Raw genomic sequence first — 14,439 nt, 5'->3', positions numbered from 1 at the left:
TAAACATTCAGCTTGTCCAAAGAAAGTGAGTGACCACAGGGGAAACTGCAGCTTGGAAATCCATTCTCTTTGACCTGACCTTAGAAATCCCCCAGCTGCACCCTGGGCTGCTCCTGCTCAGTGTGGTTCTTCTCCATTGCCATTACAGAGTGACTTGGTATTTTCTGTAGGAAGAGAAGTCTTGGAGCTTTGAAGAGGAAAGGCTGAGTACAGCTTCAAACTTGGGAATCAACTATGAATTGGCCTTTTGAGCTAGAAGTGATACACCCAGCAGATGGAAGCCTGCATATCTGGGCATGGAGTTGAGGACAGAAGAGATGTTTGCTGTCCTGGTGCTCCCTTCTGTCCTTATGGCCGAAATCTTATCAGATTAAAAATTTACAGGGGTTGTACATCTCACCCAAATGGAACAAGAATGGGCATGTCAGTCTGGCAAGGGGATTAACACCTAGCATGTGGTGCAAGGCACAGTGCCAGAAGGCTTAACTGAGGAAGCTATAAAAGCAAAAAAAAAAAAAAAGGAAGAATAAAAGAGAGAAAATTAAATTGTAATAATGAAGATTAGTGCTAACCAAGAATAGCTGAGATGCAGTGAAGATTGCAGTGAAGGAAATTATGATATAAACCATCACCCACGTGGAGCAGGGCTGTCTGACAGAATGTGTTGCTCATTCATACCACATAAGGTGAGTACTAGTAACACATCTGAGAGGTCTAAAAGTCTCTGCTTCAGCTGCTAGCCCCCAGTGACAAATATGAATGTGCCTCAATACAAAGGATGTGACTCCAAGAATAAAACAATTTTCTAGCAGCAACTGGATCATTGCTATTGCTACCTCAGTGCTATATTAAATAATTGTATTTAATCAATTAAAATTTTTCATTTATCGCCCTACAGAAATAAAAATCACATTTCACCAAGCATTTGAAAGTAGCAATGAATTATGTAAAACAAGTTAATTACCTTCTACATCAGGGTCTCCAAAGGGATTTAATTCTGCTGTGTCAGGATCTCCAAAAGGGTTCGTGCTGGAGTTGGCCGGGTCTTGCTCCCCTTCATCCAGAAAATTAAGCTTATTGATAAGCTCTACGAACAAATTGGAATATTGTTTTAAAATAGATACAAACTGTTCATCCAACATATCTGGAGCTCAAAAAGCTCCGTGTCAACAGTCCCTCGAAACACGGCACCAGGGTATGGCACGAACTGCACAACTAAGTTAACACAGTCCAGTAAGTACATCAACAAAGGGAAAAAAAAAAGTGAAATGAATGAAACTTCTATTTGCTGATCAGAACATTATGTAACAGAAATGACTTCTAAAAAAGCCTTCTCTTTCCTTCGTTAAATAAATGTTGTGGAACATCTAACGAGCTAAATACAGTGATTTTGATTGTTCACATACACACTAACTATCGGCAGGAAATTTTAATTTTTGGATGTAACGTGCACATAAAAGCAGAGAGAGGACATTTTGTCACTTTAGAAAGGTCAAGTATTACTGATTATACAACTACTGTTTTAAGCTTAGGGTCTGGTGGTTCCTCTTTCTTTTTTTTTTTGTAATTTTTTTTCTTTCTTGTTCATTATCAGATGACAACGGAGCTGTAGCGGAGACAGGCTCTTTCTCTATCATGTTGTTACCTGTTGGATGCACTACAAATTACTGAGAGTCATGCTGGGTGGAAGCACAGAGATAAAACTGACAGCTGAATACAGGCAGGAGTCAAAAGGTAATGGGTCACAGTAAATACAATCAGAAACAGAAAGAAAGGATGAAAGCTCATAGACCTTCAGAGGAACTGGCTGATTTAGCTGAAGGCATATTTGCTCGCTTTATGCAGTCATCTTGATCTTCATCTAAGCTGCTCAGAGCATTCAACTGGTTTACAATTTCTGTAAATAGAAGCCAGTCAAGACAAACGTAAGGCAAGGGCATTTAATGAAACAGAAGTGGAACGAAGACTGTTACCAGAAAGACAGAGAGCAAGGGAGAGAGGGTAAAAGAATATATTTAGAACGAGTCCTTACAATTATATAACAACAGCAAAGTACCTGTGTAGGTGCTTCAAGGATAATTTAACATGAAACCCAGTTAACACGACATAAACAAAACCTAGCCAGGTTATGGTGTCAACCTAGCCAGGTTATGGTGTCAGCAACAATAGTTAGTTTTATGAGGATGAGTATTATGCACAATCAGTTGAAAATTTAGATAGGTGTACTTGATATAATTTAAAGATTTTTTTCTGCTCATGAAGAAAATCTGATTATGCAAACCTTGTCGATCAACACAAATCAGCCCCAAACCTCCCAAACCCTTAAGGTTACAGCAAACTAACCCATACAATATGCATTTTAATCTTTTTTTGTTTATATACACACTCTGGTTATTTAACATTTGCAATTAGTCACCATTACATTTCTGATCTATGACAAGATGAATTTACCTAAATAGTTCTAAAATACATGATCAGTATTGTGGCAGGAGAATGCAAACTGAACATATGTATCACCTGAATTTTCATTGTCATGCTATGTAAGTAACATCTTGCTGTTTGTTAGAATCCTATTTCACCTTCTATCCATACTGGAGAGCTCTAAATTGCCATGAACTAGTAATTTTAAAATGTGTTAAATGTTTAATTTTAGTCAAGATGGGGATGACCCCTTAATTCTGGAAGGAAAGAAACAAAAAACAACTGAGTGGCTTCTAGCCCAAGGGGGAAAATTCCTCTCTGCTCCCCCCTAGCGCAGTCCCATCCACAGCATCTGACAAATGGAGCTTCTGCAGTAATGGGGATTGAGCCTGGGGCATCTCTGAGAGGCCTGAGCGTTGGTTTCTGTGGAGAGGGGACAGCCTTCCTCAACCTTCCACATGACTAACAGGCAAGAGAAACCTGTGCAGGAGAGATGATCCTGCTTGTTGAATACCACTGCCCCACTGACAGCCTTTTTCATCTCCTGTCCTTTCCCCATGAAATAAATGGATTATGCCTTCTGGTATCACCAGCTAAGTTAAAGCTTCATGCCAGTCATTCTTTTATTTCCTTTAAACTTTAATTTCTTGGGTACACAAGAAGATACCTCTCAATAACACTTTTCATTTACTGCTGTTTTGAACTTGACTTTTTCTCATCTGGCTTTTGTTTGGGAAAGGAAAATTTGTCTTTATTCAATGAACTAGTTTTAGGGGGCAAGATATCAAACTGAGGCAAAAATTGAGTAGTATTCAGACTGTCCCAACTCATGTTGGTGCTTATGGATGCCCAGAACTTCCTAGTCAGGGGGGCTTTTTCATGCTTTTTCATAGCTGACACACTGACACCCCTCCTGACTTCATGCCTTTACAGACAGCACAAAGAAACTGAAGCCCAAAGCAGACCAGAACCTGGTAACACTTCTGTCACATGGATAAAAACTTCTTTGGCAAATTTAAACTGCTTTGCAAAGACATGCCAATCTGCAAATTACCAAGGAAAATCACCTACTCTGCCAATATCTATTGGGCATCCTAAATGCTGACAGTGACAAACCCCAAGCAGGATTCCTCTGTAATGTATCTCCCTCCTGATCTTGACCTTAAAGCATAAATCTGCTTAGATGGTTTTACATGTATATCTGTCTACATGGAGTTAACTTAATCATCCTCACTTCCTTATTTTTAGCTCCAACAGACAAGACTAATATCCTAAAAAATAACACCAAAACTGTCCCAAAACTTCGCTTTCTCAGTATAAAACCATACATACATCTGAGAAATCTACATAATATAATACTATCTTCTGGGAATTCTTAGGACTCAAGATAGACAATGGAACATACCTTCCTGTACTCAAATAAAACAGAGCTGACCTCATAAAACAGCAGTACTAACGAATTAGTAGTTAAAACCAGGCTCAGATGCTGACATGATTTACAATCCATTATGTCAGCATGTGGAAAAAAAAACCCAAAACAATTATAATTCAGTTTTTATTGTCAGAAAATAACAAATTAAGTTCAGAGCTTTAAAAAGAGGGAGTTCTTTGATGTGGTCTGAATCACCTGGTCTTATCTGCCAACCTAAACACCCATACGCACTACAATGTTTCTCATTACAATATTAAATGGTTTATGTCATATTTTGGAGTATGGAAATGGTAGGTTGGAGATTTATATCCTATATTATCTTTTATAAATCTCATTATCTACAAACACACATTAGCTTGTTCTACAAGCATGTCACATAAATCACTGGTTTGGTTTCTGGGTTTTTTTTCATTATTCTCTCTTTCTTTTTTATTTTTTCTTTTTTTTTTTTTTTTTTTTGTTGTTGTTTTTTTTTTTTTTTTTCTTTTGCTTTTTTGTTTTTCCAAGCAGCTTGGTGATCCTGACAAAGAAAAAGAGTAAATGTACCAGAAGTTGCCAGGAGAGGTATGGTTTTACAAATTGCAAAAAAAGGGTCATGCATATTGTTACCCAGAAGCTTGCTCTTGAAACGTGCTGGGATTCAGGCTCCTGCAATAGGTAGCACATGGGCACGTTCCTGACTCCATGTGGTGCCCCAAGACAGACACTGTACTCCTGGGCACATGGAGCAGAAGGCAGCTATTAACCCCAGCAGGAGGTTCCAAGTAGGAATTAAAACATTAAGAGAAGCACATGTATTACTACCCTGTTTGTGAGTTATGAGGCACATTTTCTCCAAGTATGAGATGTCTTGTGTTCCACTGAAGACTAAGGACAGGATAATTCAGGGAGGTTTAAATCCATGTATATTGACAGTGTAGAAACTAAATATTTTAAATTTAATTCATGGCAACAAACAATTTTCAACTTCACACAGAACAGTTGGGGGAGATATGGCTTTTACACATGAAAAATTTCAACAAGAAAGACTGGGAAGGAAGTGGAGTGAGATTTCTCCAAGTGAAAGCAGTGCTTGAAATGGAAAACGTCTTTCAGTCTGGTCAGTTGTATGGCAGCAGTTCCATGCTGACCACCCCAAATTCCACTGCTTTTGAGGTCAGTCAGTATTGCATCACCTACTTCATAGCTGAAGAAACAGAGGCACAGATACCTACTCCAAGTTAGGCAACCCATCAAGGAAGAGAAGCAGCATTTCCTAACTCACCTGCACCATCTAGAGCCCCACACAGCAGATCTCCCTTGCTCTCCCAGCAGTGGATATATGTTCATCTATGAAACTGCAACTTTGGCACAACAAAAAAGAACCCCCACAAACAAAAACCAATAAAAATTGTTGTACACTGCAAAAAGGAGCAGTGTCTGATAAAAGACTTGCAGCACCTCTTGGGAATAATAATGTTTCAGACATCAAGTCAGCAGGGAGAAAACCCAGAGTCCAAAGTAGGAGAACAATCCTTCCCTCCTTGCTACTCATTGCAAGGCCAATTACAAACATTAACTGTGTGCTGCTCCCATCATTTCCAGGAGGTGTTAGAGGCAGTATCCCCATTTTACAGCTGGGAAAACAGGCACACTGAGGTGAGGGATTTGCCACGGGGCACTCTGAGTCAGTGAGGCATTCCAGCTCCTCAGCTGCCAACACCCAGCACAGCACAAGAGGAGAAAATGTTGGTAGCAGCAAGCTTTCAAAAGGGTTATGTAACATCCTCAATTAACTTTATGGTATTTTGTGAACACAGCTTTTGAAAGAATTCTTTGCTACATCAGTTTTGTTACATTTCCTTCTTTCTAAATTTTCCCCTGCTCTTCTACAATGATTCCTATGTCTTTCTCCCTTGCTTCCTCAGCTCTTCTACCTTTCCCCATTCATTATATTTATTGCAGGAGTCACTGCAATTGCCAATGAAATCAATCTTGAACACATGTTGAAATAGATACTTTACATCTTCTTTATTAATGTTTACTTAGTGCCCTATGTTTTATGTTCTCCCATTTGCTTGGGAAATTGCATGCACTCATTCCCCTTCACCATCCCTCTCCTTCTCAAAGGTGGGAAAAGCTGGCCAGGCTTGTAAAGCAACTCAGCTGTTGTAACCAACATAAGAAGAAAAATTCCAAGGCTGACCTTCCTCATGTCATGATTCATTTACAAAAAAACCAATCCAACACTCCCATCTTGTATGGTTAGAAAGTAGTATCAGAGCAGGCTGAGAAAGGCACAGAAATTGTATATTCCAGAAGTATTTATTGCTTCTGCCTTTCATGGAGGTATTGTTAGTTTTGAACAGATAATTTTGGCCTTTGCAATAGCAGATGGAAAAGCTGAAATGACTCTAAAATAGCTTGTGTTGCACATCAGCCTTGCCATCTATCTCCAAAGATGTTCACTCCATACCCAAAGGATAGTAGACAGCCTAGTCTAACCTAGATCAAACTTTTGCTTGTTTAGGAATCATTTGCAGCCTTGTTGAGAGCTGCAAAATCAAGTGTTGAGAAGCAAGATCAGATGCTTTTCACCTGCTGCCCTTCTGCATCTGGGTTTTCTGTAGCCCTCAGTGCCGTACCCAGGCAGATCCTAATAAAACCCTTGTGCACAGCAGTTTCTATAGACTGAACATTACCCCTCCTTAGTTTGGCCTTCTCTGTGATTATCCAATGGCCTGGTGGACACGTCAGGTTTTGGCTTATGTTGTGATCTGATTTATTCTGGTTACACTGGGAAAGAAGTAAACCCTGCAGAATGATTTCAGTGTGACCAGACTGGTATATCTCTGCTCCCAGACCAAGAATACATTATCCTGGTTTCTCAGATATCTCACTTCACACTTTCCAATATGCTCTGTGCCAGACACATACAGCATAACTAGAGATTTGGCCAGGGTAAAAAATGTTTAATTGAATATGTAAAGCATACAGAAAACATATTTGCATCCTTTCACAACAGTAAATGTAACTAAGTAATAAATGCTTCAGGCTGAACCTTTTGATTGCAACGAAAGCTCAAAAAGAAGTGATGAAAGTAATGTTTCATAACACTGAACCAATGTTCCTCTGAATTTTCAAGAACAGATTTGACAATTCACTTCTCCACTCGAGATGCTCTTCCCTCACTTTGGAGAAGGTTCCCTTTATTTCAGACATTTTGAAAGAGCATTGGAAGTTATGAAGTCTGGCACCAGAAGTTAATTTTCTTTTCCTGATTCATTACACAAAGAGTTCCTACAGAACCCATCTGGAGCAATACTACACACTGATCTCTACCAACAATTTAACATCATCTCATCCTGATCTGACTTGCCTCGATTAGTTCAGCTATCCTGAACACACTAAGCATTTTCATCAGCAATTCAAATGTGGTTACACTATCTCACTTCAAACAACTTCACTATCAAATTCATTAAAGTCCTTTAACAGCCTCCCAGTTTCTTTTCCATGAGACACCCCCCACCCAAAAGGCAGCAATATGCAGCCTGGAATTGCCATGTCATTGAGCAGAACCTCAGCACTTGTCCATGGCACAACTCATTTCGCAGTTATTCTCATAAAGTGCCTTCATTATTTCACTTGAGCCTCTCCTCCTGTCTTCTCGCTCACTGACCCTCTCCCTCAGCTTTTTCTGCTCCTCTGCTTCATGCTGGTTCTTTGCCTCCCTAAAATGTTACCTACTTAGTGCACTCTCTCCCCAAAACAGGACACACACACACAAATCAAGGCTCTTGGATTCACAAGTAATAAATTTCATTGAGTTATGGATGGGTTCTTCTTCAACCAAGCTATCCTAAATATTGTTTTGGTTATTAGGATTTTTTTTAAAGTGAAATAAAAATATAGCATAAGGATTAAAAAAAAGGGACAATAAGCAAAGGAAACTATATTTTACAATGCCTGTGGCAAAACCAACCTGTAATTTTTGCAGCCTTTTCCTCTTGATTCACTCTGTTTTCTTCATCTTCTTCATTGTCTTCCTCAAAATCATCTAGGTTACCAATATCAGCTTGTTTCATACTCATCAAACTAGCCAGGCTTTGCATGTCTTCATCCCTAAATAACAAACATGACACCAGGCATTAAAATGCAGATTGTTAATACCACATTTGATATTACTGCATTCTTAAAAAGTCTTTAAACATTTTGATGCTTTCTTCAGGGAGGTCTATGATATCAGATCTGATCTTGAATATGGTGAAAAAACAAAATTAATACAACTCATAAATATATATCAATTTCTGAAGGGAAAATTTTTAATTAACAAAATTGTAAAGGGTAAAAAAATACTCTTTGCATCAAGAGTTAATTTAACAACTGCTTCCTAAAATTTTAAACCAGCCTAAAAAGGCTGGCAAATGCTTGTTGCCTGGTCTGCTTTGGTAAAAGTGAAAATGCTTGGCCAGACCTACTGCCCACATGCTGTGTGCAATGCCTACATTCATTCATAACTCCTGATGCTGTTACAGGATTAAAATCCCTTCTCTAAATATCTGAAAACATTAACAAGATTAAAAAAAAAAAGGCAGTGTCTATTTACACATACTGGAAACCAATGCTTTCACAAAGAACAGCTTTTTTCAGATGCCTTGTTCAGGGTGCTACGAAAGCCCTGTCAATAACTTACAATCTAGTCTGGCCACATTTCTTTTCACAGAGAAAAGCAAGGCTCAACTTCCCAAAGATATTTCTGGGATTCACATTCTCTGAACCTCAGAGAAAGAAAAAACAGTTCTTATCACATTTACTGCTCCTGTGTTTTAGAACAAGTAAAATGCATTGTAGAAAATTGTTTACCTGAAGAAAATTAATAATTGAATTCTAGTGCGAGTGTTTTGATTCATTAACCAATTAAATCCATGTGTGTGTGTTGGGACTGTCAGCTAACAGTCACAAAATTCTATACAGTTAAGTGCTTGTGCAAATTTAGTTTAGATGTAATATAGTATAGAATGATATGGTACAGTAATGTAATTAACTAACTTTCTAATATCCATGAAGTCAGATGCATCATTTCCTCCCCTTCGTCGGAGTTACCTGCTTTCTGATAATCTAGAACCAAGTGAGTGAGTCAAGGGAGAGGTAATCAGCACCCAAGAGAACTCTTCCCACAGGATGCTCTTGTGCTCAACCCAAAATCTTAACTCTAACTCCACCCTCCCTCACCTTCCAGCTGGCTTTGTTCTTATTGCATTTGTGAAATATCAGTGGGTTCCCTTGAAATCTGCCAAGAGTATTGTTGGATGAGGACACACATGAACATAAACACACACTCCCACTAATTTCAGACCTGTAGATACTTTTAAGCTGCTGTTACTTAAAATGTCTGTAAGAGTAGAGTACAAGCCATCTGCCTCTGAAGAACACAAGGCTGAAATCAGAGTAAGAAACAACTTTTACTCAGTTAAGAAACCAAGTATGGCGGGAATGATAGGTATGCTGAAGGATGCTCTCAAATTCCACCATTCTATACAGAAAGAGCTCTTTATCCAAAGGATTCTTTGAAAAGCAACACAAAGCAGGCTATCTGGTTTAAAAAAACCCCAACAAACAAACAACTTACGTGGCTTTTCCTTCCCTCAGGAAAATACAAGATAAGGAGAATTGTAGTGTGGCAGCTACCACTTTCTTAGACAAAGGCTTGAATTTTAACCTGACATCTGTCTGTGTAGGCATAGGGCTGGCATATTGCTTCATGTTGATGCTGCTGGTGGCAAGCGCTTTTCTACGTCCAGAAGGAGATTCCTGAAAGCAAAAGAAAAACAAAGCTAATGTGAAAGGTGCTGTTACACTAAAACATGCATGTGCACAAAACAAAAAAATGCACTTATTAAATCTGTGGGGGTTACTTGGGTTGTGTGGTTTGGTTTTGGCTTTTGGTGGTTTTTTTTTTTTTTTTCCAAAAAAATCACTATGGCCCTGCCAAGTGACAGAAAATAATTTCTTAAACTACGTCAGTCACTAATGGTGGTGGAGCTTTGAACACTTTCTTAGTGCAATTGAAAAAAAAAAAAGGCTGTCCACTGTGATTAGTGGTGCTCCATTACAAGACCTAGGGTGTCTTTAATGGCTTGAGCTTGAACCAGATCCACAGCCCCCATCCAGTTAAACTGCTGGGAATATATTCTCGTTTCCTTTCACAGCAAATTGGACATGCTCTGTCCAAACATGGCTGGTTCTGGAGTGGAACTTCCAGCCTATGGAAGACATAGGTTTGGACCATGCATGTATTTCTTTGCATGTGGTTTGAGGTCAGCTAGTTTGTGTTCCATGCTCAAACAGAATACCTGAATATTTTTCAGAGCAGCGGTTCTTCTCATTAGTGGTGTACATGCACTACCAAGAGCAAAAGGTTCCTGAAACTAAAATTGACAATACTTCCAAAAATATTGATAAAAATTTTTCAATAAAAAAATAAAGAGCAAAATAGATAAAAGCCAAATTTTTATTTGAAAAGTGGAAGGTGTATTTCAGCATAAAAATGTTGCTCATGGCTTAACAATCCAGATAAATTAATCGAAAATACATCTAAGAATCTACTCTCTTGTTTTATCTAGTATCAGCATCGTCAGGAAAGGAATGATTATATGCAAAAAAGCCCTAGTAACAAAAAATAAAATAAAAAAGCCCTGCTATTAATTCTTTTGAAAAATGTTCTCACAATAGGACATTTTACTGCAGTTGACAATTTGTGTTGAATAAAGAACACTAATTCAATCAAAACATTCAAGCATCCTTTTTCAAAGTACTTGACATTTCTGCCCAGTAGAATAAGTCAGAATGTAATATGTCATCCCCAAAGAATACCTTGTTTAAAAAACTAGCCTTATCTGACAGATTATGCACAGCAATATTATACAGAACTATTAGTGCATGTAGATACCTTATGAATGAATTTCAAAAATGCATCAAACACTTGAGAAGGATTTAGGCCCTCTCAGAAGAAATACTTAAGAATATGCAAATACTCTCAGCTGAATTAAGTTGAACAGATGCGACTCTCACAAACAATACGAGTGCTCCTTCCCTGGCTGCAGTTGTCAATCAAAGACCAAGATTAAGGTCCAAGGTTCTGACAATGTGTAAAATGGAAAGTACAATCAGGGAGTTTCCATTATTACACAGATATGAACAGCAATAATCTGTTATTGTATCATGCCTTTAGAATAACTAACATTACAACTCGTTATACAGAATGCAAGGTTTACTGCAGTGCCTGTTCAGGCATCTACACCCAACAGGATCTTAGACAACTCATCTTGCAAGATTTTGAATAGTTGATGTTGACAGCAAGATGTTGATCTTAGCAAGATCTCAGAGCAAATCATGAATGTGGGTGCTTGCTGGAAGCCTCACAGATGAATCATTCATCAGCCACACCATGCCTGTATTCTGACATGCTCTTCTCAGTCTGACACAAAAATTGCTTTTCAGCAGCTGTGAATATCCCAAATCCAACAAAGATCTGGATTTATTTCCTTGTGTAGCTACAAATGCCTTCTCAGTGCTTGCTCACTCGTTGGATGCAGCCAATGCCATGAGAACAACACAGAGATCTCCCACTAAGTCTCTTAGGGAACACCAATATGCTTCAGTGACTCCAAAAAACAGGGCTACCTGGGGGCAGAGCTACTTTCTCTTGTTACAAACACACCATCTTATCTGCTAAGTCAGGTGCATGTTGTCTTTATCAAAGTGATTTTTCTAAAAAGTCAAAGCAAACAAGATAAGTCAACCCCATCTCCAATTCAGTGGTGGTTCTAAAGTGAAGAGAAATCACACAGCACTGAACTTGCAAGCATGCAAAAGCCAGACACAGATAGCAAGGCAGAAGAATTTTGAAATTATGCAAAATTACATTTTCACTTAGTATCTACTCATTGTACAAATGATCATCTTGTCATTTGCACCTTCAGATTATCTGGATTGGAGAGTGAATAAGAAACATGAATAAGGAAGAAGCCAAGTTCTCCCAGAGAAGATGATCATCAGCAATTCCTAATGGAATCTTCTGGTGTTAGCTGATGTAGAGGAAAAGGGAGACAAGAATGCAGGCAGCAGGGTGTCAGGACAAAGGGAAGAAGCCAGCCATGAGCAGGAAGATTTTCCTATCACTACATATCCTGATGTGCTGTGAAGAACAAGATGCTCTTGGCAATCGAGTTCAGTCTCCCTAAGAAATTAATTAATTTCACATTTTTGTGGGCCAAAGACAGAAGTTGACTTTCCAAGTTCCAAATGCTTAAAGAAGTCCAAATCTGTAATATTATCATGCACAAACATCCCCAAACCCAAATAAAATAGACTGTGCCTGATATTTCAAGTCTTATTTTGCTTCATATGCAAGTTTAAGTATATCCTCCTACTCTTCCAGAAAGTGAAGTCTGTTGGAAGTTTTGCAATGTTTTCTCCTTTTGAGCTTTACAGGTTTAGACTTACATGGTTTTAGCTACGTAAGTAGATGGGGAAAATTGTTTTGTATGTTAAAAGAATATTCTCAAACTGCTTAGGTCCATGACTGACTCACAATGGATTGTGTTTTCTACTCTGACACACAACCAGCTTCTAAAAAATTGTCTTTAAATGTTAGAGCATGCTAATAATCACTTCTTGAAAAGACTGTAGCATTTTCTTCCTAAAAATCTACATGATTGCTGTAGTAGAATTTGAGTGACCTGAGAAACTGAGACATTTTCTTGCAGAAGGATAAACAATTCTTAAACTAGCAGGGATCAAATAATGCAAGAATGGAGTAGACAGCAAACCTGCAAGCAGAGTGGACAGAAACAGCTGAGCAGTAGGCTTGAATGAGTTATTCCAAAGAGAAGCCCACTTTGGTAGGACACTGAATAAATAATATCCATTTAAAGGTCGAAGTCTGATCTGGTGTTTACTTGTGTCTCATATGAGCATGTGGAAAGTCAAGCAGGAATCCCAGTGCAAATGTTTTAATTGCTCAACTTTCCTGCTTTTGCCTATATAATCAAAGTTTAAACTGTGTAAGGCTCTGTTATGCCTTCAGGTGTTTTACATCCATGTGACTGCCAGGGTTGCAACATCCTGTTTTGTGAAAGGGTGGCATGAAAAGTCAATTTTGAAGTCACAAGAGAGAAACAATTCAGTGCAATAATAAAGAGAAGTGAGAAAATACAACACTTAACAGTGAAGATGGAGTGCATTCTGCAAGAAAACCGCAATTTTGAAACCCTTTACTCTTAAGAAGAGCAATGCATTATGCAAATAAAATCAGCCATGATATCTGAATGTCACAGAAAGACAGAAGATAACATACAATGCCAGTAAAATAAAAATACCTCTATGCTATCTTCCAGCTCAAACATGCTACTGAGACCGAGAATGGGCACTGCTGGACTCATAGGAGAATGCATGGAGCATTGGCTAACAACTATTTTTTGTTGTTTCATGTTTGTTACTGTATGGTTCCAGCAAGTGAAACAGCTCACTGGAAAAAAAATAAAATGTGTGATTGTCCTAGAAATCATTAATAAATTATTTTAATTATTTGAAATATAACTATTTAGTTTGTTAGCAGAAACTACAGCAGGCCTATCTTCTTGCATAACAGAATAATGGCTGTGTTGGGTCAACTAAAGGCTCTGAGAAATCTGTATGTTATTTTAGAAGTACATGGTTTGCCAGAGTGATGATTTTAGTTCACTTAAGAAGAGTAAAATCTGCACATAAACACACAGCAATACTTCTCCATCTTTCTCTCCAGTGTTGGGGAATTTCTGCTTTTGTATTCTACACTTTTCTCTCACAAGCAGCTTCACTTCCCTTGACAGTCTCCTCCTCCTATTGCCCACAGTCCTCAAAATGCCTCAAAAATACACCATTTTTGGGGTGAAATAACCCTATCTGGGCAGTGCATCAAGCTGTATCAGCTGTTTCCAGCTGGCAAGGCAGCAGGATGAAGCACATGGCTGTCTCTGCACTATGCCCACTGGGCATAGTGGTTGATACTCCTGCATCCTGGTAGTTTAGGAAAAATTAAGCAAGTTATTAAAAATCTGGAAGAAGAAGATGCACTCAAAGTTAGCAAAATGAAAATTAATATAGAAAACAGAAAGACTTCCCAATACCCTGAAGTACTTTGATTTCTGATTTCAGACAAAGAAATATGCAGAACAAGCAATACTCAATAGATCAATAAAAGTTGCATTCCTTTTTGAACAAAGGAATATTAGTAATAATGAACTCAGGCAGTTCCCAATTTCTAGGCATGCTGTTTGTGTTTGCACAGACTTGAAAAACATCACCTCAGATATCAACAGAAGTGCAATTCAGTGGTGCCATCAGAAAGACAAATTCCAGACAATCTGAAGCCACAGGAATCACAAGCTGTGAGTGCAGGGCCAGGCTCAGGTGAAATCTCACCTTGCACTTGGCTCTGCCAAAGCCTGGGGACCAGCAGCACACACAGACACAGCAAACAGGGTTTCAAAAACCTCTGCATGGTTCTTCAAGGAGCAGTCCCCAGCACTATCCCTCCCCAGCATTTTAAGCTACTTCCACAGATC

The 14,439-nt window shown here is 38.6% G+C and overlaps 1 protein-coding gene across 8 annotated transcripts in view; it reads right to left on the bottom strand.

Annotated features, from left to right (window-relative positions):
* EHBP1 (EH domain binding protein 1) overlaps positions 1-14,439 on the bottom strand; it is a 206,796-nt gene that overhangs the window by 119,478 nt on the left and 72,879 nt on the right. For 4 of the 8 annotated variants that reach the window (XM_059467501.1, XM_059467502.1, XM_059467503.1 and 1 more), the window contains exons 6-9: positions 9,462-9,643; positions 7,815-7,954; positions 1,793-1,897; positions 965-1,087 (exon numbers count right to left, since the gene is read on the bottom strand). In XM_059467501.1, coding sequence (XP_059323484.1) covers positions 965-1,087; positions 1,793-1,897; positions 7,815-7,954; positions 9,462-9,643 — 550 coding nt within the window. The remainder of the gene's footprint in view (positions 1-964; positions 1,088-1,792; positions 1,898-7,814; positions 7,955-9,461; positions 9,644-14,439) is intronic. The other 4 variants (XM_059467505.1, XM_059467507.1, XM_059467508.1 and 1 more) reach the window with 1 other exon arrangement.

This window comes from Ammospiza nelsoni, chromosome 3 (genome assembly GCF_027579445.1).
Source record: "Ammospiza nelsoni isolate bAmmNel1 chromosome 3, bAmmNel1.pri, whole genome shotgun sequence".
Classification (NCBI taxonomy): Eukaryota; Metazoa; Chordata; class Aves; order Passeriformes; family Passerellidae; genus Ammospiza; species Ammospiza nelsoni.
This window is presented reverse-complemented; position numbering and strand designations above follow the sequence as displayed.